Genomic DNA, 27,130 nt, shown 5'->3' with positions numbered 1-27,130 from the left:
TCAGTCACCTGGCAGTTGGGCTTGCCCTTCTCATGGATAATGATAATAGGAGCCTCTGTATTCACACAGTTTGAACATGTCCAGTTGGCTGAAAAGATGACTACACATGCATGATTATATGCTGCCCCCAACCCTATGGCTGTGTCTGGTATCACTACTACTTATTTAGGAGGCACGTTGTTACAAGGAGAACAAATGCCTGTAATATTTTACATTTTGATATTTTTTTTGTTGAGACTTACTCTGTTGGTGCCTTTAAGATAATATAACATGCTATCTGCTAATGACTGAGTGGTTTGCATTTTGATTAATTTGCACATACAAGTGGCTGCACTGCCTCATGGGAGTTATAGTTTATTTCCCTCTACCTCCCCACCCCCAATATTAGTAAAAAACAAATTTTTAAACATTTAAAGCTGTTAAAAGGGCATATTATAACACAATGATCCTGGTACATGGCATGTTAATTGACAACTAAAAGGAAAGGTATCTGATTTGTCATGTTGTGGATAACTAAGAGCGAACAAACTGAATGGATCTGTGCCTGAAGAGTAGATCACCTTAATGACCCAACCATGACCTTTGGGGATATGCACTGTCTTCTCCGGTGATCAAGACTGCGTTTACCAATTGCACAGGCACCAAAGCAGCCACAAGATGCAACGCAGAAGTAAATGAAATTGATCTACCCAGGTGTGGCTTTGCCATTGTGCTACAGAGTCACGGCTCAGCCACACCTGGGTAGATCAATTTCATTTACTTCTGTGTTGCATCTTGTGGCAGGCACTGTGCAGACACAAACCATCTTGGCATGATTTTAAGAGTTGAACATCAAGGAACAACACTGAAGTAAACCAGCAAGGGTGCTCAACTCACATGTAAGCGACTAGTTGGATTAATATATGTCTGGGGATAATGATCTCATTCACAGCAAAGTTCTTAGTATTCCTACTTCTCAGTGAGCCGGGAGAAGCAACTTGCCAGAAGTGAAAGCATCTAATTTACATTTAATACCAAGGCTCTGTGAAAGGAAGTTCAGAGGGGAAAAATGTTTTATGCCAATTCTTCAAGTTAGTGAGAACTTACTTATGGAGTAAAAATGTATAATTCTTTGTTGTCACCAACCCCACCGTCAGTGTTTCAAGAGTCAACATTATAAGTACTCATATTTTGCTAAGGCAATTGTTTGTGGTGCTTGCTCTGAGCTTCACTGCTATATGCAAGTGTAGTGTCTCTTAAAAGCCAACCTGCCAGCTCTGCTGTTGCTTCAGAGTCAGAATGCTTTAGGTTCAGTGAGGGGGCCCTGCTGCCCAGTGATACACTAGGCAGTTGCTTATGTGACTTGATAGCAATGAGCATGCAAGGATGACTAAGGATAGAAAAAGCTAAATAAGTCCTTTTGCAAATGTCACTTTATGCTATGCAATTATTAAAACCTACTGCAACCCGGTAATCCATAGGGAAGGCAACCACATAAAGTTCTTGTTTAAAAACTAGAGAATTAACATGGAGAATATGAGGGAAGTAATCTTATTTCAAGGAGCCCCATGGCGCAGAGTGTTAAACTGCAGTACTGCAGTCAAAAGCTCTGCTCACGACCTGAGTTCGATCCCGACGGAAGTCGGTTTCAGGTAGCCGGCTCCAGGTTGACTCAGCCTTCCATCCTTCCGAGGTCGGTAAAATGAGTACCCAGCTTGCTGGGGGTAAAGGGAAGATGACTGGGGAAGGCACTGGCAAACCACCCCGCAAACAAAGTCTGCCTAGAAAACGTCGGGATGTGACGTCTCCCCATGGGTCAGGAATGACCTGGTGCTTGCACAGGGGACCTTTACATTTTTTAATCTTATTTAATGGCTGTGAAAACACTCTTCTCTCTTGTTTGCAGTATAATTTAAGATTTTAATCTGTTTACTAGTGTCTATATTTGTATTATTGGTCATGGAAAATGACGTCAAGTCGTAGTCAACATATGGTGACCCCATAGGGTTTTCAAGGCAAGGAATGTTCAGAGGTGGTTTGCCATTACCTGCCTCTGCATAGCAGCCCTGGACTTCCTTGGGGGTGACCCATCCAAGTACTAACCAGGGCTCATCCATCTTAGCTTCTAAGATCTGACAAGATCAGGCTGGCCTGCACCATCCAGGTCAGGTCTATATTATTAGGCATTCATTATTAAGTCATCCAGATTTTGTTAGACAGTTTGAACTGTGGCTCATCTGAGCACCATTCTCCAACATCGCATGTTTCAGGAAAGTGGGTAAGGCTATTGTCCAGTGGGGACTGTGACTGGCTGGTGGTTCTAACTTAGTACTGAGAGAGGTTCCATCTGCCCTGTCTCTTGCAACACTAGAGTTCAACTTGAAGGCTGCCAATAATGTAAGGAAGCATATTTATCTTTTAACATCCAGCCTAATGAAGAGTTATGGAGAACTTAAAAGTTTGAATACTATTTTGTGTCATAAGTCTGACTTGCATGTCCTTCCCCTCACACAAGGGCTAGCTATGGTTCAACAGTAGTAGGAGAAATACCCTACATGGTCAAAAGTACTCTGGTCATTAAATAAGTTTTAGCTGGAAAATTATTACTAATGCATTTATTATTCCTTATTATTATATCTTACTGTATGTGTGTGTTCGGTAGGGTGGCACAAAGGGCATACCATTGTCACGTGGCTCTTCAGGTTGATGGTAATTGCAGATGTGGCTCTCTGTGAGTACCATTGGGATGGAGGGAAGGGGCAAGTGGGGAAGATCTTGCTGCACAAATCAAGACTACAAAATTTTGAAATATGTTTACAGCCCTCTTTTAGTCAGTTAGGAGGCTTGTGTCCAGTTCTGTAAATAGCTGAATCTTACTGCAGTGCCTTAGCTTTGGAGTATGTAAGGATAATTGCAATAAGTCATACCCTTTTGTATTGAACTTTTACAAATTATTTCCCAACATGGCAAAAATGACCCAAAACAGATTAAAAATAGTAAGTTTATAAAGAAATAAGTAAATAATGCCATCTGTTGATTAATAATGAAACATGTTTCAGGCAGATATTACCTTATGAACAAACACCACAATTTTTTTTAAAGACTTTCTTTCTCATAGAAAAAGTATCACAGGCTTGAATGTAGCAATAAAAATATCCCCAAATTAACCAATTACAGTAACAAGTACACCAGATTTCTTTGCTGTTCTTTGTGGTTCCTTGAGCCTCTCCCACTCTTCATCATCTGTGTCTTGTTCAAACGTTTCTGGATAAACAGAGAGCCTGCCTTTGGGACACTCTTCATAATAGCTTCTTACATATTTTCCAACCAGCCAACCTTTGTATTCCTCAGGTTTTCTACATTCCAAGCCACTGTAATGAACACTGTAGTGATGCTTCAACCAGTAGAAAAGATAATGAATGTTGTAGTCACATTTCCAAGGGTTTTCTCTAAGCCAAAGTATTTTCAAAAAGTACAAGTCTTCTAATACTCCATATTCAAAATTTTGCAAGGAGTTATTAGATAAGTCTAGTTCTTCCAGATTGATGAGTCCAGCAAATGCAGCTGTTCGGGGGTAAAAAATACGTTAAATGATGAATAATTTAAGTATCTCATCTACTCCTTACTTATTTATCTAGAAAATGTATATGCTGATTCTCCAGAGACCTGCTCAAGGTGGCACACAAGTAGGATTGCAAACCCCCATCAGTGCTTCCCGTCCCCACTGGGGTTCAATGGAGCAGCAGGGGGGAAATGGGGGTGGTGTTGCATGATGTGGCAACATCATTTCCTGGAAGTGGCATTGCCGCTTTGTATGATGCTCTAGGAATTTTCCCAATCTATATGGTTTAGAGATCAGGGGGAATCCCAGAGTGTCATGCAATACAGTGATGTCACTTCCGGATTCCTAGCTGGAAGTGATGTCATGTCATCAAAGAGTGCTGTTTCTCTAGTCTCTGCCTCCCAAATGCTCCCACTGCAACTTAGAGTTGAGTTGGCAACCCTACTCACAAAGTTTAGAAAAACAGAGCGCTAAAATTATAAACAAAGAATAAAATTAAAACCAAGAATAAAATTAAAACCAAGAATAAAACAAGCAACGCATAAAACAGCATAAAAGTAATATTCAGAAGCCTAAAAATACAATTTCAGCAAGGAATATAAAATTGCTTTCATAAAACAGCCTGCAAGTTAGAAACTGGGCATTAAACACAATTTTTAAAAGATGGATAACCCTTCCATTAAAAGCTTGGGTGATGGGAAACGTTTTGGTTTATTGCCTTAAAGACAATGAAGCAGGCACTGGGCAAGCTTCAAAGAGAAGAGCACCCCAAAGTTGAGGCACCAGCTCAAAAAACAAAACAAAAAACCTTTCTCAGGTTGCTGCCTGTCTCACATCTGCTGGCAGTGGCATGGAGAGCTGGGCTTGGGAGAAGGCTTTTAACTGGTGGGCTGGAAGCAGTGGTCCTTCAAAATATCTCTTACTTTTTAAAAAAAAGATATTTTTAACATTTTATTAACATATTGTCGAAGGCTTTCACGGTCAGAGTTCATTGGTTCTTGTAGGTTATCCGGGCTGTGTAACCGTGGTCTTGGAATTTTCTTTCCTGACGTTTCGCCAGCAACTGTGGCAGGCATCTTCAGAGGATTAACACTGAAGGACAGTGTCTCTCGAGAGACACTGTCCTTCAGTGTTAATCCTCTGAAGATGCCTGCCACAGTTGCTGGCGAAACGTCAGGAAAGAAAATTCCAAGACCACGGTTACACAGCCCGGATAACCTACAAGAACCAATTTTATTAACAAGATAAAAAGATATTTTATTAACATTTTCAAAAGCAAAGAATAACAAACAAACATATACAAACACTTCCATTCATACATTTTGGGCTTACTTCAGGTTATCAGTTTACATGAACATAATTCTGTTGATATTTACTTAAACGTTGCTGAACTTAACTGTGTTTATACTCAAAAATTCATATTTATTTACTACTTATTCAAGATATGTGACTATTATTTTCTGTCTCTATTTAAAAAAAATTCCCTACAGTTTCCAGTTAGCATATTCAAAATAACATTCCCATTTCTTCAAGATCTCATACTTTTTAAAGAAATGGCTACTCAATAAGTACAATAATCAAGATCCAGAAATCTAGCTATGTTGTTTCCAGTGCCTTGCATGTGCCCAGTATGGTTTTATTGTATTTTTACTACTTTGCTGTGGCTCAGTGTTAAAGTATCTGCTTTGCAGAGAGGCAATATAGTACTAAATGGAGCAATGGTCTGATTCAAGACAAGGCTTTCTTTGACTTGATTTTGACTCACAGAGCAATCCTGGGGGGTGGGAATGCCCTTAGGAGCTGGTATGACCTCTGCACTGGCATTAGTGCCACTTGTGCCGGCTATACTGGCACTAATGCCGGCACAGGGCCAGTTATGCCAGCGCCATGCTCGGGCCCCAACGGAGCCTTGCCAGCAACATTTTTCTGGCACAAGGACTCGCACCAGCACCAAAGGGGGCGTTCCCAGGGATGGGGCTGACTTTATTCAGCTCCCTTTGCCCTCTCACCCCGTTAACGCCCTCTTTTGCAGGTGCGAACTTGTGCTTGCAAAAGCCATGTGCAGCCCTGTGTAACTCAATGGGGCAATTACACAGGAACCCCGTGTAACTGCCCCATTGAGTTATTCTGCACTTAGCCACAAAGCCTCTCAGGAGGTGGCACAGCTACGCCATAACTACCCCCCTTCAGGATGGCTCTGTCAGACAATTAGGAGCTCATTTCTCAAGTGTTCCTGCCTCCCATAATCAGCACTTCCCTATAAGAAAACAATAGAGCTGGCAAGTATGCAAATTATATTTATGCCATTACTTTTTTTAAATCCCACTTTGAGGAAAATAACTATGTTGCACCATAACTTTATTTGAGCTATGAAAATATATTCATGGCCTATGCAATTATAAAGTTTGCTCACCTGGATCTATGTGAAATATCCCGTTACTACTAAGGTTTAATACCTTCAGATCATGAATATCTTCAAATTCCTTGGGTCGTAGCTGCTTGATTTTATTGTTGGAAAGTTCGAGTTTAACAACATCTGGAGGTATGTTACCAGGAACTGTCTGTAACTCTTGGGGAAGCAAAGAAATATATGTTATAGAAACTCTGGACTTTGCCACTGATTAAACTTTTAAGATAGGCACACAATCAAAGTTAAAGAGTGTTATGCTGGACTCCATCTCTAGCACAACTCATGTAAGCACAGAGAGCTTCAGAGAAAGTAAACTGTCTGAATTACTGAAAAAAACATCCTTGCATATAAAGTGCTTCTTTTTATATAATTAGAGTATTTTTTCATGATTGATGTCTTCTTTGCCAAATGCCATTTTATAAAGAGTGTTGCCGTTGAGGACATTAAAGTATTGACCTCCTTTCTCTCAAGGCAGTAATGAGAATTTAGTCTGCCTCTGCCCTGTGACTTGAGTCAGTGTTTCTACTCACCTGGAGCCATCTGATCTGCAAACACCTTTTGCATGGTGGATTTGCTCTGAGATGCAGCATATTGTGTCTGGGCGAGCTGGGGTGTGAATGGTCCTTTTTGGCCAAGGGTTTGGTGCCATTCAGGTCTGTGCTTTTATAATTTAATAATATTGCATGCCCTTTAGTTCTGTATCCTTTCATTGCAAAGTCAAGGAAGGGTGAATCAAATAGATTACACTAAAGGCTCAAATGCAAACTGTGGCACCATTCAAACACGTTTCTACTCAATGAGCTTTCTGTGTTTTATCTTGAGCTTGAAATACAATACTTACACTTGTGTAAGTTGCAGCTATTAAGATGGAGAAATAATACAAACTTTCAAACCAGTTTAACCAATGTGTATTCTAACATTACACCATTTTCAATTAGTTTTCTTATAAAGTTTCTAACTTCTGTGTTGCTTTTTCACATATATTTCACACTTGGATGAGCAAGAATGCACTTGCATCCATTTAAAAATAAGTGCTGTCAGTTATTGGGATGTCACATTGCTAACAGGAATGCAAGAGCAAGAGTTATTCTCACCTCTGCAGTACTTAGGAAAAATATAATGTCTACCAGTGAAGTCAATGGGCTTAGAAAGATGTAACTCTTCTTAGGGTGGCCCTGTAGGTCAGTCTTTAGAAAACTGCCTTTCATATTCTGTCCTCTGTGCTGCTGGAATTGATTCCCCCTCCCCCTTTCAGTCTGACCACTAGTGTATCCCCAAAACTGCACTCAGAAGCAAAACAGACCTCATTTTCTCTTTTGCCATTGTGCACATTCTCTATTTTTTTTTTAATCCTCAGAAGAAAATACAAACTTGGCAAGAAAGACATGACCATGGCAAGGTCACTTACTCTTTTCCCTCATTCTGTCATCGCAACAACCCTGTGCAGCAGATTAGGCTGAAAGTGTGCGACTAGTTCTAGGTAATTCCAGCATGCTTTCATGGCAGAGTGGGGATTCGGTCTCCCAGCCCCTAGTCTCACACTCTAACCCCTACACAGTGCTATTCTTGAGCAAAGGGGGGGGGTTGAAGGGGGAGCTCTCTATGGAGAGGGAAGAACTATAGTAGATGGGCTGTGAACTCCTTCTGATTTTAACAGTGTTTTTTGTGGAGCAATTCCTTTGTATGTCAAATCTTGTGAGTAAATGATACCTTTTGTCCTACTGCCTTGTAAATTGTCTCTCCAGTACTCTGAACTCTTCCCATTTCTGCCTGAGAAGTTATCACTAGTCAAGAGGAGAGGTGTGGAGAGAAGACAAAGTGGGAGGGAGTATTCTGAGAAATCACCCTCAGTAGCTAAATGCAACCAAAGCAGCAAGGTTTTCAATTGTTCTGTGCTCTGTGTTTTTGTACACAGATTGCTGCGCTGCTTGACAGTCTGGGATTTCTGTATTCAGATGTCACTACAAACCACAGTTAACAAAAAAACAAACACTACTGTTAACAAACCAGGTATAACCAGCAGCAGCTGACAAACTACAGTTTGTTGGGCAGCTTGCATTGAGATATCAGACTAAACTGAAGCCAAGGTTTATTAACAGTGTTTTTTTTAATAATATCTGCATACATCCAGTAGGTGTGGTGGAATCCTTTTTTTACAGGACTCCTGTAATTCTGGTTGAGATACTGGGTGAAATGGGCATGAAGGGTATCAGTGGAGAGCTTTTGCCTTACTAAGAGATGTGATCCAGCAGGATCCTATTTCAAACCTCTCCTCAGCCAGACTCCCCTAGATGCCCTTAGGAAATCTTTCACTCAGTCTCAGGCCACTTAGGAGTACAACAGTCTTGACCTACTTTATAAAGGGGTTGTAAAGATTGCAACAGTTATTTTGTTAATATAATTAATTTTGCATTACTGATTTTTTTCTTGTGATTGTAAACTGCCTTGGGAACTATAAGTTTAATGCATGTTGAACACTTTGAACATGCTGAAAGCACTATATAAACCCTAGGTATTCTTGACTGACCTTGCTTGAGGAATGGAAGATATTGTCTCTCAAATTAGATTCTCTTATAACTTTAGGGAATGTGTGAGCGCAGCTTCACCTAACTTGATGGCAAATTTTCTTAAACCACCCCCACATTTATTCTTTGAGTTACAGGTGTACCTGGCCTGTTTTACCTTATTTTATGTATACCCCGCCCTTTCTCAGCTAAGGCCAGGCTCATCTGAAGACTCCTGTCTAGCACATTTATGGCACATGTGTTCATTTCTGTTATTGTCTAATTAGTGTAACATAGTATCTTATGTATTCCTTATTATTATTTGTGTATTGATTATTATGGACAATACTTGGATGGCAAAATATTGTATTATTTGGAGTAGGTGACCACTAATGCCTTTTACAAAACTGTATATCCTGCCCTTTCCATGCTCAGGGGGATAATGATATGAGAATACACAGATAAAAGGTCAACATTTAATTGAAATGTACAAACCTTTCTTTCTGCAGTCTAGTGTTTGTACAGGATACAAATAAATGTGGCAGAGAGAGGAATCAAATTCTGGTCTGGTGACGTCACGCTTTGGAACTTCTAGATTGCTCGGGTCTGGTCTTTCCCCTTCAGCGCATAAAGATTCAGCTTTTATCTGTTTGAGCTTTTGACCTTTTCGTTCTGTTGGATGTCCACATTTAGCATAATTTCCAAAGTTCCTGTTTCTTGGAAGCTGCAGCATTGTTATAAGACTTTCCATCTGACAGTTGCAATGCCAGGGATTATCATATAGGCGCAAGTAACTCAAAAGAGGCATGTAAATAAATACCTCCTCAGACAAGGTCTTCATCTGATTGTGCTGAAGTAAGAGTGTCGTTAGTTTGTTTAAACCGAAAAAAACTTGGTCCTCAATTTTTGATATCTCATTCTGTTGTAAATCTAAGGTTTTTAGTTTTTTGTATTTAGAAAACATGTTGTTCTTCAACTTGCGAATCCTGTTCCTAGCTAGGAGCATGTGTTTTAAATCTTCAGGCCAATCAGACAATACAAAAGTCAGTTTTCTTTCTTGGCAATCTAAGTATTTGTCATAAAGATAGGTGTATACATCACATGGGAGGCCAGGGGTATAGCGCTTAACAGTGCTGGATGTCTTTCTTAAGCCATTCGCCTTTCCATTATTAGCTCTGTTTCTCGAACTTCCATTCCTTATCTTCCTAAAGTCAGCTGCTTTACAAAAGAGGAGTAGTATTATAATTGTAACCACTTGCATCCTGACATCCAGCTGGCCCCAATTTCTTTGTACAACAGCTGGAACAGTCAGAGTATTCCTCTGAAATTTGAGTTTGGAAGTCTTAAATTTGGGATTCTGAGTCAAGGAGGCACAGTGGGGGTATTTGGAATCCCTGTGTTGGAAGAAAAGCAGCATATTAGAAAGACATTTTGGTAGAAGTTGACACATAAACTTTTAGTGCATCAAGATCATTTCAGTGTAATCAGAATATTGCCTTAATCCACACCTTAACAGTTATTTTGATTAAGCTAGTAATGGTGGGTCAGCTTCTCACTTCACATAACCTTCAGACCAATGTCACATAAATCCCCTACATTGACCTGACACAGACATCCCTGAGGACAAATTCAATATCTATTCATACAATGCAGAGTTTTAAAAAGTTTAAAAAAATAGTTTGCTTCCTCAGATGTAACAATCCACTTCTAAACATTTGCCATGTTGTGCTACACTTCCAATATAGTATCATGTTATGTACAAATGTCTCTGGGCCAATCAAAGGTTCATCCTGTCCTGTCTGCTTATAACCATAAGATCTGTTCCCAGACAAGATGCCTGCCCAATAGTGCTTATTCTGTCAGCCTGGGGCCAAGAGGAGGAAGGAGATCAGTGAAAAGGGTGGTGATAAACTCAAGTGAACCAATAGAAATTTAAGATTCCTCAGGGGGTACTATAAGTAACAGAGTTTGCATTCTCCCATTCCTAGCACTCTTTCAATACAAAACTACCAGAAGAGGGCAGTTGCATTGCAGATGGCAGCGTGTATAAGCAGCATGTATAACAGTGAATTCCTGAAGGCCCCACCCCTCGAATGCTCTTAGTGGCTGGCGTGACCTCTATACCCGCAAAATGGCACGGACGGCAGTGTTGGGGCACTTACGCTGGCCCCTCTGGACTGCTGCAGCAGCGCAGGGTTTTGGCACTGGTGGGGCCTCCCACCAACGTTCCTCCGGTGCACGTCCCTGTGGTAAAGTCCCAGGAGGCGTTCCCAGGGCCTTCTGGGGGGAATGGAGCTGCTTTTGAGGTGGTGCAAGCCCGCTTTCCTCTATGGGAGGAAAAATACTCTTTTCCTTTTCTTATTTTGTAAAAAAGGCTTCCCCCCGCCCTGCAGCAGCCAGGATGCCTCTGAGGAGGCTTCTCAGCTGCACCATCCCGGCTGCCGTGGTTCCCCCCCCCCAGGAATGTGCTGTTAGTGTCTTTAAGGAAACTTGTCTCATAGTATGAGAATTGAAATTAACAGAGACAAAAATCATAAGACACTGGCACTGTGAGGGTTTGTAAACAACCAACTTTTCAGTAGAAAAGTTGACAACAAAAATGTTCTGTAATGCCAGTAAAAGAAGACCTTTCTAGTGTCACTAACCATAAGATAGAAATGCTTTTCCAGTGCCTTTAAAAACGAGTGAGTGGGGCTCAGGTTTTATCTCCTTTCCTGAACAAAGTCAGAGCCAAAGTAGACATTACCTTTTTCATGCAGTTTCATGCAGTTTGAAGTGTTTCATACATTTTCAAATGTGTGGGGAACAGCTGTGGGGAACTGCTCCTAAAAAAAAAAAAAAGCTCAAATGCTTTTGGAACAGTGCTGCAGGTAGAAGGAAGGGACACCCCCCCCCCCAGTTTTATCACATGAAAACCATGCTGGCGAGAGTTATTTTGCCAATGTTGCGGCTCCACATGAAGTATCTGTGTGTGTGGACAACAAAATTGGTGAAATAACTCCCCTCCCCCAGCATGGTTTTTGTGTGAGAAAATTGCTTGGAGAAGAGACAGGAGTACCTGTGTCGTCGTCCCCCCCCCACCCCAGCAGTGTTGATCAAAGCCTGTTTGGGCTCTCCTTTTTTGTTTTGATTTTTAGAAGCAATTCCCAGCAGCTGCTGTGTGGCTGTGGGGATCACTTGAAAACACCTGAAAAAAGTTAGTGTCCAGTTTGGCTCTCAATCTATAGTAGACTGGATCCCAGGGAAGATTTCTGCATGTGCAACCGCTCTGCTGCAAGTAGAAACTATCTTTGCTGCCTACTTGCACTAAGTGAAAGCAGTTGTATTCCCACTGGCTTTTCTGCTTACACAAGTCAAAACACAAGGTATTTCTTCTGATCCCATTACAAAACCAAATTAAATGAAATCATGGGAACCATCTGTTGTACATTCCATTGCTCCACATGCATATTGTTATTTTGTAAAAAACTATATTAAAGTTCTTTGTGTTTCTATAGTAAGTGTTACTGCTTGCAGAAGCAGAATGCACTAAAGTACATTTTCCTGTCCATTTGTGCATTGCAACCCACTGTCACAAACCTCAGTTATATTTTCTGATTCTGTATGCTATCCTGTGGCAATTAGTTCCTTAAAGTTAAGAGAGATCTTGCTTTTTAATTTATTTTCCACCTTTTTCACCTAAACTAGACTCTTAAGGTCTTTTATATTCTCTTTTTCAATGGCATTGCCAGTTTGGGATTGATATCACCTTTTGTTTATCAAGTAAATCTAGCTTTCAGTTTATTATTGTTGTTTATTTTAGGTCAGTGCAGGAATCTGCAAGAGTTAAATGTCTCCAAATGTCAAGGATTAAATGTAAGTATTAACATTACAAGCAGGAGAAGCCTTGAACAGAATAAAAAGTTAGTAAATCTGACTTAAAATTCATTTGTACAGAAAAGTTGGAAGTCTAAATGTTATTCAAAAGGGGAATCTGTGATCCAGCATGATATAGCTACAAGTATTAAGGAGGAGTATAGATTGAAAATAATCTTATAGTTTGCAATCACAGGAGCGCCTTAACATCTTTCAGGTTTCAAGCTACACCAAAATAAGGGTTTTAATTGGTAGATATGCTATCGCAATCTGTAGTAAATGTTATCCTTTTGTGGTGCCAATTTCCAATGCTGAAATGTGCTTGGTTGAGCAAAAAGTGCTTGGGGAGAAAGGAAACAGACAGAGGGAGGGTGCAGTGCACCTCACCTGTACCCCCTTTCAATATTAAAATTGAGACTCCACCCTTTCTGTATGGTGTGAACACAAAGAACTGTCAGCTACCACCATGCCTAGTTTAACCCAAAAACATGACTTTTCCAGGGTTAAAAATGAAGCATTGATAGATTGCTTTCATGCTATCAAACATTAACTCTCTCGAAAGTGTGGGACCCTTGTAAACTCAGTTTAACTCTTTGTAGTTGTAATGAAGATGTACAGGTGGGTCAGAGGGGAAGAAAGATCCAAATCTCCATTCCCTCCCCTCTTCTGGCTATCCAAAAGCAGGATGCAGCACACATGCATGTGCTGAGTAGCATGGCCAGCAGCCTACCAATTAGTGGATGCAACTAGTACAACAAGGGCAGACACACAGTCTACTCTCCGAGTTGTACATGCATGAGCACACACTCCTCTCAATCATGAGTTACCTGGCTAAGGTATCCTACTTTACATTACACCATGCAATCAAAGCTTTATTGAGATAAGGGAGAAAGTGTAAATGGGATGCTTAGAGAATCCAGGGATGGCAGGAAGAGCATACACATTTTGATGGAGTGGCAGACAATTTAAAATAAGCCACACATCGTAACACATATCATAACTACACAGCCCCTGAACTCATGTTAGCTCAGATTAATGTAGACATTCTTTGGCTCAGAGCTTCTGTGCCCCATATCCAGACAGGGACTTCCTCTGCTCCTGTCCATGCTTCATGGAAAATGTGCACAGCACTTCCTGTTGGCTAGGCTTTTGAACATACTGGCAAAGGGGCCACCTCTCTCCTTGAGACTGGGCTGCTGCTTTTATGGGCAACTTTGCAGTTCCAACATCTGGAGAGAATGGCCAATTGGAAGTTATCCGTTTTGAAGGAAGTGATGGGCATGATTCCATACCTTTGCACAAATAACCCAGATTACATTAGGTAGAGGCTGAGAGCAAGGATGTTGGCACAATCGGCTAAACATCTCTGGAGAGCTTACTCATGGATAGAAAAATCATGCAGTGTCAGAAAGATATGCAAAAAGTAGACAAAATTATTGAGAGCCAAATGGGAGCATTTGATAGTTGTAGAGAGCAAACAAAGCCACACATATGATAATTATTTCTCCCTTCACACTTACCATCCTCTGTTGGCAACAGGAGAGCTTTCAAGCATAGCCAGAAATTTTATATGCTTGCCGAGCAGAGACAAACAACCAGTTGCCCAGAGTGAAGGAGTATAGCAAATCTAGGAGCAATGGCATGGGGCTGGTTTTGTAGGGTTACCTAATTCATAGGTTTAAGAGGATTCCAGGTTTTGGTAATTAGAGTCCTAGCTAATATGGTTTGTAGCTCTTCCTTCCAACCAGCAGCTTTATTGATCTGGGGAGTAGTGTCCTTCTAGGGGAGGTCCATAAGTACAAGGGTACTACAGAAGGTCCTGACAAATTTTCTTTGGCTCTAGAATTATGTCAGCGAAGCTGAAAGCAATACTGTAAGCAATGCTAAGATGCATCCACCCCTTTAGGATTCAAAAGCCAAATCAGCAGAAGAGACCGGACAGTTCCAATGGTGATGGGAGTGGAGGAATCCTTGAAGGATAGTTACTGGGCAGTAGTAGTAGTGGAAGGTGACACTGGTGGAAGATCTTTCGTAGACAACAGCAGTGCCTTTCAGCTAACCTTGCACAGTACTGCTCAAAAGAAGGCAATGGTAATTCACATCCGACAGACTTTTACCTTGAAAACCCTATAATGGGACAATACAAAAATTTAAAAGATATAGTGCTGAAAGATGGAACCCCCAGGTTGGATAGCAGTCAATCAGCTATTTAGGAAGAGCTGAGGACAACTACGAGTAGTAATGTTCTTAATGGCACATCTGGACTAAAGCTAAAAGGATGTTTTACTGTGGAAGTGACAAACACAGATGACACGGAGTTGCTCTAATAGTGAGGCGAGATATAGCACAAGCAGTCATAGGCTATAATGCAAAGTTTAACTGAATAAAATTAATCAGACTTCATGGAAAGCCTATCAACATAGCCATCATCCAAGTTTATACCCCAGCTACAGATGCTGATAAGGAAGAAATTGAAAGCAAGTGTCCAGTAAGAAATTAATCACACACTGAAACTAGAAGTGCTGATAATCATAGGTGACTGGAATGTAAAAGCAGGAAACAAAACAGAATCAAATATTGTTGGAAGATTTAGACTGGGAGCACGAAATTATACAGGAGAGTGACTCATAGAATTCTGCGAAGACAACAATTAGTTCATGTTTCAGGCAACCAAACAGATGATTGTATTCGTGGATATCACCAGATGGCCAATACAGAAATCAAATAGATTACATATTCGGAAGTAGAAGATGGAGAAGTGCTCTTCTCTCTGCTAGAACAATTCCAGGAGTTGGTTGTGGTACAGACCATGAACTGTTAATATCAAAAATCAGAATAAAGCTGAAGGAAAAAACCAAAACATTCAAAGTGCCAAAATACAAGCGAAACAACATTCCGGGAGAGTTTAAAGACCATGTAAAGAACAGATTTGCATTACTAAGTTCAAGTGAACATGAACCGGAAGAACTGTGGGTTGAAACCAGAGATATTATCAAGGAAGAATGCACAAACACTATTCCTGCAGCCAAAAGAAATGAAAAGCCTTGATGAATTACTGATGAAATTCTTAACATTGCTAAAAATGGACAATAAGCAAATGTAAATGGTGACAGAAATAGAATCAGAGGTCTAAATGCAGCATTCAGTGACTTGCACATAGAGGCAAAGAGAACTATTTTAATAACTAGTGTAAGAAATAAAAGAGAACAACAAAAAAGGAAGAAGATATCTGTTCCACAAGATCCAATACATCAAAGGGAAATTTAAAGCACAGTTTATCATGCGGAAAGATCAACATGGAAATCATCAACTGAACATACCAAAATAAATCATAGCAAGAATATGCCAACAAATATGGAAAACAAAACAATGGCCTACAGACTGGAAACAGTCTACAGTCCAACTCTGAAAAAGATGTGAAAGACTGAAGCAACTATCAGACCATTTCATCAGTTTCTCATGCGAGTAAAATGATGCTCAAAATCTTACAACCGAGAATGTTATGAGAATGAGAAATGGCAGATTTTTAAACTGGATTCAGAAAAGGAAGAGGCACTAGAGATCATCCTGAAAATGTACTTTGGTTACTGGAGCATATGTGACAATTTCAGAAGAAAATCAGTTTGTGTTTCATAAATTACAGCTAAGCTTTTGACTTTGTGGACTATGAAAAGTTATGATTGGTTTTAAAAGAAATGGGTGAGCTACAACATGATTGTTTTGATGTGCAACCTGTAATCCAGACAAGAGGCTATTGCTACAACAGAATATGGAGAAACAGAATGGTTTCCAATTGGCATAGGTGTCAGATAAGGATGCATTTTATCCCCCTATCTTTTCAGTCAATATGCAGAACATATATAGAAAGATGGGTTAGATTTAGAGATGAAGGTGATGTGAAAATTGGTGGAAGGAACATTAACAATTTGAGATATGCGGATGACACCACATTACTTGCAGGAAACAGCAAAGACTTGAAATGACTACTGATGAAGGTTAAAGCAGTAAGTGCCAGAGCAGGATTACAGCTGAAAATCAAGAAGACAAAAGTAATGACTGCTGGGAAATTCCATCTTTAAGGCTAATTATGAAGAAATTGAAATTGTTAAAGATTTGCTATTTCTTGGCTCCTTCATCAACCAAAAGAGAGACTGCAACCAAAAACCAAAGGAGCTTGAAACTGGGAAGGGCAGTCATGAAGGAGCTAGAAAAGATTCTTAAGTGTAAGGATGTGTCACAGGCAACCAAAATACTTCATACCATACTGTTCCCCATTACTATGTATGGGTGTGAGAGTTGGACAATGAAGAAAGCAGACAGGAAAAAAAGTAGATTCCTTTGAAAAGTGGTGTTGGGGGAGAGTTTTACGGATACCCTGGACTGCCAAAAAATCAAATAAGTCAGTTCTAGATCAGATCAAACCTGAACTCTCCCTAGAAGCTCAAATGACATGAAGCCTGCTGAGTGACCTTGGGCTAGCTCTCTCAGAACTCTCTCGGCCCCACCTATCTCACAAGGTGCCTATTGTGGGGAGGGGAAGGGAAGATGATTGTAAGATGCTTTGAGACTCCTTATGGGAAAGTGAGGTATAAAAAACTTCTCTTCTTCTAAGCTGAGGCTATTGTACTCTGGATACATTATGAGAAGACAAGACTCACTGGAAAAGACAATATTGCTAGGAAAAGGCAGCAGGAAAAGGAGGACCCAATATGAGATAGATTGACTCAATCAAGGAAGTTTGCAAGACCTGAGCAAGCCTTTTAGTTATAGGACATTGTGGAGGTCATTAATTCATAAGGTCACCATAATTCGGAAGCAACTTGACAGCACTTAACCAACACACATAGTCCCAAAATTTAGAAGCCAGAGTTCTATTTCAGCTTTCAGCAGTATGTATGACAATATTTTCTAAGTATTGGTGCTCCCCAAAATACTAGAGCCACAATGAAATTTCTAGGCATGACAAGTAAGTGCTGGGATTTGTCAAGCCCTCTACTACAAAGGACACAAAATCCATTGCTGCCCCAAATAAAGATTCATACTGCACTGCGTACACATTATCTATCCCTATCAGATATTCAGCAAGATCAGCTTGTATAGCAGTAATTACTTATTTAGGGAAGTTGGGGAATTATTCTGGCCCCTGTTCCATCTACGAAATGCTCTAAAAGTTAACAGGTGAACATATGCAGCCCACTGTTGGACATGAAGATCTTTGGACTGAGGCCCTTATCTACTTCAGTTCCTTTTTACATTCCAAAAAAATGACAAGCACAAGGATTGACAGGATGACAAGCACAATTTAAGGAGGACAGTCTGAAAACGTATTTTCCCACAAAATACTAGTTTCAGTTTCATTTATATTTTGCATTATGACTGAATTTAGTTATAGGAGATTTGGCATGTAATAATTATATTTAACATTGTGTGTGTGTGTGTAAAGTGCCGTCAAGTCGCAGCCGACTTATGGTGACCCCTTTTGGGGTTTTCATGGCAAGAGACTAACAGAGGTAGTTTGCCAGTGCCTTCCTCTGCACAGCAACCTGGTATTCCCTCGGTGGTCTCCCATCCAAATACTAACCAGGGCTGACCCTGCTTAGCTTCTGAGATCTGACGATGTCTAATCACTGAAGTATAAAGTAAAATGTTAAAATTCTTTGACACGCAGCTATGCTAATTGACTTTTATGAAACCAAACCAATTCTATTTATGGTTTTCTTTGTTAAACAGGATGAATTAATGAGGCTTGTATCAGAAGGCTGCCCTGCTCTACTTAATTTAAACTTATCTCACACTGACATTACAAATGGGACATTAAGACTTCTATCAAGGTAAAAGCATATTGATCATTTATAAAGAAATCTGAATTTTAATATAACTTTATGAGGAAAAGTTGCACCATATCTCAACTTTCTCTGGATTCCTTCTGTTTTGTAAAGACGAACAGCTCATATGAAGCTGCCTTAATCAAGTGCCACTTGAAATGGCATGGGGGGGGGGGACAAGAGCTCCTGGGGTTGCTGTACCGTGCTCCTGATCGAGATCTCGGATGGATGTTCCATTCCTGTTGATTTAAATTGTCAAAGGCTGCACGATCCACCTTGATTCTCAATTAGAAAAGTGGACTGTAAATGATATAAATAAATATTGTGTGTGTGTAAAGTGCCATCAAGTCGCAGCCGACTTATGGCCACCCCTTATGGGGTTTTCAAGGCAAGAGACTAACAGAGGTGGTTTGCCAGTGCCTTCCTCTGCATAGCAACCCTGGTATTCCTTGGTGGTCTCCCATCCAAATACTAACCAGGGCTGACCCTGCTTAGCTTCTGAGGTCTGACGAGATCAGGCTAGCTTGGGCCATCCAGGTCAGGGCAAATAAATATTACACACCCACATATAACTAACAGAGACTAAAAAGTCTTAGGAAGTTTTACTCTGTGTTTAAAGGCAACCATAGAGGGTATCCCAGGATAGCCCAATCTGAACAGATCTTGGAAGCTAAGCAGGGTTGGCCCTGGTCAGCATTTGGATAGGAGACCAACAGGGAATACTAGGGTTGCTACCTAGAGGCAGGTAAAGGCAAACCACTTCTGAACATCTCTTGCCTTGAAAACCCTTCGGAGTTGCCTTCAAAACCCTATAAGCTGCAACTTGACAACAAAAAGAGAAAGGGAGAGGGAGGGAGGGTACCATACTAACCTTGGGGTAGGAGGATTCTATAATTGTGATGCTATCACTTAAAATGCAAGGTTACCCAGAGGAGGGCTCTCCTGAATATTTATTTATATTTCTACCCCAATTTTATCACTAATGAGGACCCAAAGCAGTTTCCAGTGCCTCTATTTTATCTTCACAACAACCACCTTTGTGGTAGGTTAGGCTGAGAGAATGATTGGCCCAAGGTTATTCATGGCCAAATGGAGATTACAGTCGGGGTCTGCCAGATCCTAGTGTAACACCCTAACCACTCCAAAAGAGGAGGAGGAGGAGAGTTTGTTTTTATATGTCAACTTTCTCTACTTTTTAAGGAGAATCAAACCTGCTTACAATCTCCATCCCTTCCTCTCCCCATAACAGATAACCTTGTGAGGTAGGTGGGACTATGAGAGTTCAGAGAATTATGACTGGCCAAAGGTCACCCAGCTGGCTTCATGTGTAGGAGTGGGGAAACCAACCCAGTTCACCAGATTAGAGTCCGCCACTCATGTGGAGGAGTGGGGAATCAAACCCAGTTCTCCAGATTAGAGTCCACCGCTCCTAACCACTACACCACACTGGCTTAGAGTGCTTAGTAGATGGTAAAGTTCAAATAGGAGTATGCAGTTTTTCAGATACTCTGTGCCCAGTCTGTAAATGGTTTTAAAGATTGAAACCAGCCCTTTGAATTGTGCTCAGAAACAAATGGTAAGTAATGTAGTTCTTTTACAGCTGGGGTGATGTGATCACTGCAGTGTGCTCTTGACAACAGCCTTGCCACTGTGGTTTGGACCAGCCACAGTTTCTGAGAGGACTTTAAAGTCAGTGACAATGATCAAGCTTAGATGTGACCAGATCTCAACTTTTCAGGAAATGACACATAAACCAGCTGAAGTTGGCTTCAAGCAATGGGTGCCACTGGAGCATCCAAAAAGATGGCCAGGTCTAAAAACAGGCCTAAGCTACAAACCTGCTTTTCATTGGTGGAGTTACCCCATCTAGAATAGGCAGCATACAAATATCTTGATTGGGACAGATGGTGCTTATTATAAAGTTGGGGCAGGGAGAGAAGAAGACGAGCATGGTCTGTATGACATAGAAACAATTTTTATGTGTACGCAAAGAAACATGATAAAATCCTCTAGCCCCCATGGCTATTACAAAGGTAAATGCTGATCAAAGAGCAATCTTATCAAAATTAGAGACAACCCTGATGCCCCTTGAGGAAATAAAAAGAACATAATGTGACAGACTTTAAAAGGTCTCTGAAAATAGTGGTGAAAGACAGCAGGTGTAAGACAGCTTCTGATTCTCCCATCGGCTTCCCTGCCTCCTTCCCTACTATGTCCATAGTCCAAACACTGATTCAAATCTGCTCTTTGAAGCTCATACAGCACCACACTTTGCATCTTCACTCTGCACTGAGGGCAGAGTTGAGTAAATCCATTGAAGTCAAAAGGCTTAGAAGGGCATAGCCCTGCTTAAGATAGCATAGGAAGTGGCCCAGGGGTTCAGCTTAGCCCAAAGCATAGCACCTGTGGTGGATTGGCCCTACTGACCTACAGGACCACTCTGTTTCAGCCCCGCAAGGCATCTAGGCATCAGCAGTCAGAGTCTCTCCTCTGTGACACATTGCTGTCTCAGTTTGCCTGACTCTTGGAGGGATTATCTTGCTTTTCCTCTTCTTCAACCACTAACTGGTTGATTTCAGAACCACCTGCTAAGAGGGCCAGCACTCCAAGCTTCCATTCCACGTTGCTGATTAAAAGTTCTGGCTAGTGCTGGTGTCTCTGTTACCCAATGACTGGTTACCACAGGGACGACTGACTACACTTGCACACTCCTGGGGAATTTATGATCTAGCAATCAACTGCCTCTCTTTCCTGGCACCTGATTTGAATAGAATGTTTTAATAGTGGAGATGTAAATGGTATGAACAACTACGCGCATTTAAAGTAGTAAATAATTTATTAAAAGGAAAAAGTGCACACATGAAGCTGCGTTATACTGAATCAGACCCTTGGACCATCAAAGTCAGTATTGTCTACTTAGATTGGAAGCGGCTCTCCAGGGTCTCAGTCAGAGGTCTTTCACAGCACCTACTTGCCTAGTCCCTTTAACTGGAGATGCCAGGGATTGAACCTGGGACCTTCTGCATGCCAAGCAGTTGCTCTACAAACTGAGCCACAGCCCCTCCCCTGAAACACAGCACAGCAATGGATTGAGCAAGGAATACAAACAAAAGGTTCAAATACACAATCTTCTGTCCCTCAATTCTATACACGCCCTAGCTTGTCTTATTCTAATCAACACCCCCCCAAACACATATCATTAAAACAAAAAAAGAGTTAAAATACATACCAAGACATACAAACAATTAAAACATTGTTCAGGAAAGGAGGGATCACTGCAGGAATGCCAAACGAAACAAAAAAGCCTTTGCCTGCTGGAAGAAGATGGCAACAGAAGGGGCCACGCTAATCTCCCTGGGGAGAGAGTTCCAGTGCTTTTGGTGCCATGACCGATAACACTCTCTCCTGGGTTGCCCCCCACCTAATCTCAGAAGTGGGGGCACCCAAAGCAGGGTCTCTAAAGATGACTGTAATGGTCAGGTGGGTTCATAAGGGAGTAGGTGGTCTCTCAGGTATGTTGGTCCTAAACTATATAGGGCTTTGAAGGTCAATACCAGTACCTTGAATTGTGCCTGAAACAAATATGTCAAAATCTGTTCCAGCCCAGCTATCTCCAAACAGGTTTGCACACTTTCATACCAATATAAGCCTTATCTGAGGCCACCAAGATTATCTCTATACAAAGCAGCCCTCATGCACCTGATTTCCCCCCCTGACTTTCACCAGTATATTTGAAATTGTTGGCATTTGCCTCCACAAAAGCAAGATTCCTTATACATTAAAAGTGTTCTAACCAGCTGTATCTACTGTAGCTTCCTATATTCCAACTTCAGCACTAATCTGTCTGGATCACTGTGAATTGTGTTCTTTCTTCACCATTGACATTTGACTTTTTGTAGTTTTACTGTTGAGTTTTGGAATAGGTCTTCTATTGCTTGCCAAGCTATATCATCCTAATTACATTCACTTCCAGTCACCATTAAATCAAAAAAGGAAAAGAAACAGACAGTTCAGGAAGAAAGAGGTGTGTAAAAATTGCCTTAGCAGTAAGCTGAAATTGGTAGAAGTCTCCAGTATGAAAAAATTATTTTTCCATGGTGGGGGGGCGGGCGGGATCTTGTGTGTAAATTTGCTAAATAATTAGAGTTTGGTTAGTAGCTTATTTTTCCCTGTTTAACTATACAACGTCAACCAGAAGCTATTGAAACTTACAAGTATTGCCCTTTGACTATGAGGCATATGGAGATGAAGAAATGTTATATAATTAATTCTGAGCTTGTTTAGAATCTTTTGTAGGATTATTTGCTGTCTTGCAAAACTTTGAACGGCAAACACATTTCTGGGCATGCTCAGAATAAAGAGAGTTTTCATTCCCTTCCCCCATTTAGTAGAGCTTTCAATAGACAAGAAACAAATGCAAGATACCATGATATTTGGTCTGAATTTATGGATTTATTTGGATAGTAACATGTGTGTGCATTAGGTTGTTTACAGTATGGAATTAGCTGGTTACTTTGGGAACAAAGCAGGAATTTTGGGGGGCTGCCTCTACTTGGTTGTGAGAGGGTTGTTGTTGTTTTTTGCCTGCTTCATACTGTATTAGGGAGCTTAAGCTTATTTAAATAGACCTGATTAGAGTAGATTGGTTGCAGAGAAAGGCACTGGCAAGCCACCTCTGTTAGTCTCTTGCCATGAAAACCCCAAAAGGGTCGCCATAGGTCGGCTGCGACTTGACGGCACTTTACACACACACACAGAGTAGATTGGTAAGGTCCTAACTAAGGTGGCTGGTTTAGTGTGGGTTGGTGGTCAAGTGTGTGTAATTCCTGCAGTATAGGTTGTGGGTCTGATTGGCAAGCAACCTGAGGCATCTAAAGATGAAGGGTTGTTTATAAAGAAGCCCATCATTATTTTTGTGGTCTGGTTGGTTGGGGAGGAGATGCAGCATACTGGGGGAGGAAGTTTAGACTTAGCACCTCTCAGCACGGTTTAATGTGCATACTTAGAGTGATATTATTTTAGGATGGTTCATAGACATTGAAGGTACATAGTTGCAACTACCCTAAAACTGTAATATTCCTCCTTCCACAAGGTTCTAGGAGAACACCTTGGCTAGATCTTCATGGTCAACTTTTTCAGCGCAAATGGGTGTGTGCTACAAACTTTCCAAAGAACCCTCAAAATCTTGTTCTCAAGCATTTATTTAATTCAATCAGTCCCCATGCCTGTTTCGGCCCTTTGAAAGGCATGATTGGGGAGGGGCAAGATTGCCTGTTGCCATCACACCACAGGCCCAATCAGGATCAGGTCCTCATGGCAATTTTTATGTGGCTAAGTTCTCTTCTAAAATGGTGTTGACCGCCATCACATCTAGTTTGGCCCTGAGAGTAAACAAAAATAACTCAGAGTGAGAACCTTGCTTCCTTAATAGGTATTGCCTTCACTTTGAACTTGCCCTCAGTAATGTCATCATATAGTCAGTTCATATTCGTGGTGTTCTGGTATCATTGTGAGACTCTCAATGGACTGCTGCTAAATGCCAAATATGGGGAGTCTCACAGGTTCCCACAGATCATCTATATGGATGTTGTGTGGTAGTGGAATGCTTTCTCTCTATAGCATGTCCCCTCAAGAAAATAGAAGAAAACGTTTCCTAAACATGTTGAATTGAAACCCATTTGGGCTATTAGCATGTTTAGTGAATCCTGTTTAGGTTCAGCACTGTATTTGAGACTTCTTCTATTTATTTGTTTAGAAAGGTTTTAGACAAAGATTTGAAGGCCAGCAGAATAAGGTATGCGTGGAATCTGAATAAAGAACACAAAAAGAAATAAAAGAGAAAAAATGCAATATTGACTGTGCTACTGTGGTATAGTGTTTAGTGTTGGACTAGGATCTGGAAGACCCAGGTTTGAATCCCTCCTCTGCCATGGAAGCCTGCTGGGTGACCTTGGGCCAGTCACCTGCTCTCAGCTTAACTCAAAGGGTTATGGATAAAATGGAGGACACAAGAATGATGTAAACTACCTTGAGTCACCATTGGAGAGAAAGATGAGGTATAAATGAAGTAAATAAAATTCTAAAGAGAGTCATACTCTTTGAAGCTAATAGATTTAAAATGGTATAACTCTACATAGGACAGAACTATTAAAGAATGTCAGCTATTGGCTAGAAGAATCTGTGACATTTCTATCTCTTTGATGATGCCTGTTAAAATATGGCATAATTTATTATGCTCATAGTCACCTTACCAACTTTAGAAATTCTGCCTACATGTTTTATATCTTTTAGTTAATATGAAACAAATTATTTTTTGGTAGAAAGCATTTTTACCATAGAATTTTTGCCCAATACCAAAGAGTCCCCACATTGCCGGTGACCTGATGACGTAACTTCTGGTGCACACCAAAATGATGTCATGATGTTGCTGGCAACAATGCTGAGACGCTGGTATAACCTCCCCTGCTGGTGGTAAGTCCCCCCACCAGCCAGCTGATCAGGGGTGGGATCCCAGGATATTCCTCACCCCCAACAGGGGGTGGTAGCCCTAGTTTTATGGATTTATGTTACTGTCCACATTATTTCAAATTCCATCCCATTTTATTTACATTGCTTAATTTCCCCCCTCTTATATAGTGATAACACAAACGTTATTTAGAACACAAATAGGAGCTATGGTGTCTTATTTTCATCATTGTGGGTGTTCCGGACCTTTCAAATGCTTGCTTTTTGCTGACTTGTGAAATTGCCTTAAAATGTTTTCCAAGATTTAAATCTGTTGCAAATCAGGATGTCCCTGTACCTAATGATATGTTGTAATTTTCTTTCTGCAAGCTTTCATTTCTGATAATTATGGGATTGCATTACTTATTTATTTCAACTAGAATATAATTGTACAAAATTAATAGTTTTCAATGTAATGCCTCAATTTACATCATAAAAATAGGATGTAAGCAGATGTAGAGAATATGACTTCAGAGTACAGATTTGCCGTGCATGTGGTCTAACCCAATTTCTTTGTTTGCCTTTGTATATATAGTGTATGAGTCTTTTAGATGTGCATGCTTTACTAGTTTACATTTTTTTTCTTTTGTTACTATAGTAGCTTCAAACTTTAAAGGAAAGTATTACACGAGCGGTTTAACAGTACGTTTAATTCCTGTATGCTTTGGAATCCTTTGAGAGAGTTGTGGTTTTCATTTTGAACATGTACAGCTTGTAATATCAGTGTGTAATCATTGCTGCAAGTTTCCCTTAACATTGTTAAGGTTTCTTTCGTGTTAATGCACAAATGTGTGGTGTAACAACTAGGCAAAATAATGTTAAAATCAGAATGTATTTTAAAAATTAAAGCTATTTATTATATCTAAGTACCAATACCATGGTGTATGAAGTACATGCATTAAGGAAAATAAAGTACACAGTTCTTTGTATTCCAGTAAAGAGAAAAACCATGTTAAACTCAAGCATCCATCCATGTTATTAGAAAGTCTTTTTGCTACAGCATCAGATTGCATCAGAATTTTGTGCACACTATTGTGGTAACTTTCCTCCCCCTTCTTCTTTATCTGGTAAAGGAGCTTCTCAAACTTGCAATATTTAAATTTAGCTCACTGCAGAAAATTCACAGACAAAGGTTTACAGTACCTTGGCTCTGGAAGAGGATGTCACAAACTCATCTATCTGGACCTTTCTGGCTGCCTCCAGGTTAGCATTTCAGCTTTCTTTTCTATAATGTACAGAAGGGAATCCTGTAGATGACCAGCAGCGTCCAGCACTCATGGTATACTAAAGCTGTGCTTGCACTGCTGCAGACATTTGAGAGGTTTTAAATTACATTACCACAGCTGCTTAAATTTTCCTGAGGAATAGCACTATAGGCTTTGGCTTCCTTCCAGTGGGTGTCTTAACTATAAACAACCAGTCCCATTGCATAATGAAAGCAAGCATTGCTTTGGGGATGGTGGAATTAAAACATGCTTATTTGTGCTGTTACTTCCATGTATACCATTAGATATTCCAGATAGGCAGACTTTAAAATACTCAGTGACCAAGCAAACAACAAATAAAGATATTTGAGGGGGACGGTATTTCCTGAAAAGGTAATCAGTTCAGCAAAGTACTTTCTAATATCCTTTTCCTTGTTTTGTAGAGTCTTAAAAAGCAATGGGCTTACATGCCAGCCATCAATAGCTATCTGTTTGGCAGACATTTGCCCAGAGGTTCTTGTGTGTTTGCAGCCCAAAGTGGAAGGGAAAAGAATATATCCCAGTCTATAGAACCTGGGCTATCATCAGAAGAAGACTAATATGGCTGTCCTAAGCACAGTTGTACCCTTCTAACCCCATTGACTTCAATGGATTTGGGAAGTTATAACTTGGTTTAAGACTGCACTGTAGATTGGGGCATTTCTGACTCCCTTCTAAAACCAGTAAGTGTTGCCCACCACCAGTGGCAGCGGGGGGGGGGGGGGAGGAACCCTCACCAGCATCATGAGCATGAGCACTTCCAGGGAAAACTAGAAGTGAAAGCAGTAGCTCTAGAAATTGCCAGAAACTCTATGATTTTACCATAAAGTTTTTGGCAATTTCTAGAGCTGTGCCATCATTTCCATCCAGTTTCCTGTAAGTAATAGCATCCTCCTCCTGCCATTGCCCTCCATGTATCTGCCCCCAACCCTTCTGCTGGTTGCCAGACTCAGCCTGGCAACCCGACATATTGTTGAGGCCAAACAGCAGCCTCACATTTGGGTTTATCTTTTTGTTCCCATGTTCTTTCTGCTGTCTCTGCCTTCCGGCCTTTGTGGCTCCAGAACAGATTTTGGGGAGGGGGCTAAGTATTTTAGGGAGCATGGTCCTGTGAAACTGAGGCAAAAAATGATGCAGAACAGTTGTGTCATGAATATGAAAACTAGCAGTAACCAGCAGCAAATTATGAAGTCCTGAAGATCAGCCAATTCTGGGATTAAATGGCTAGGTTTGTAGCTTGGCTCTGA

At 40.7% G+C, this 27,130-nt stretch overlaps 2 protein-coding genes across 2 annotated transcripts in view; one reads left to right on the top strand and one right to left on the bottom strand.

Annotated features, from left to right (window-relative positions):
* The window catches only part of FBXL13 (F-box and leucine rich repeat protein 13), an 88,528-nt gene that overhangs the window by 35,069 nt on the left and 26,329 nt on the right, over positions 1-27,130 (top strand). Inside the window, exons 10-12 of the mRNA XM_056846474.1 lie at positions 12,258-12,310; positions 18,041-18,141; positions 25,713-25,842. Of these exons, the coding sequence (XP_056702452.1) occupies positions 12,258-12,310; positions 18,041-18,141; positions 25,713-25,842 (284 nt within the window). The remainder of the gene's footprint in view (positions 1-12,257; positions 12,311-18,040; positions 18,142-25,712; positions 25,843-27,130) is intronic.
* On the bottom strand, positions 3,079-25,949 carry LRRC17 (leucine rich repeat containing 17). The gene is made up of 4 exons (XM_056846208.1): positions 25,783-25,949; positions 8,951-9,849; positions 5,955-6,110; positions 3,079-3,543 (listed from the first exon to the last, which is right to left on the bottom strand). The coding sequence occupies exons 2-4, from the start codon at positions 9,714-9,716 to the stop codon at positions 3,143-3,145; spliced, it is 1,323 nt and encodes a 440-aa protein (XP_056702186.1). The 5' UTR covers positions 9,717-9,849; positions 25,783-25,949; the 3' UTR covers positions 3,079-3,142.

This window comes from Euleptes europaea, chromosome 3, assembly GCF_029931775.1.
Source record: "Euleptes europaea isolate rEulEur1 chromosome 3, rEulEur1.hap1, whole genome shotgun sequence".
NCBI classification, from domain to species: Eukaryota; Metazoa; Chordata; class Lepidosauria; order Squamata; family Sphaerodactylidae; genus Euleptes; species Euleptes europaea.
This window is presented reverse-complemented; position numbering and strand designations above follow the sequence as displayed.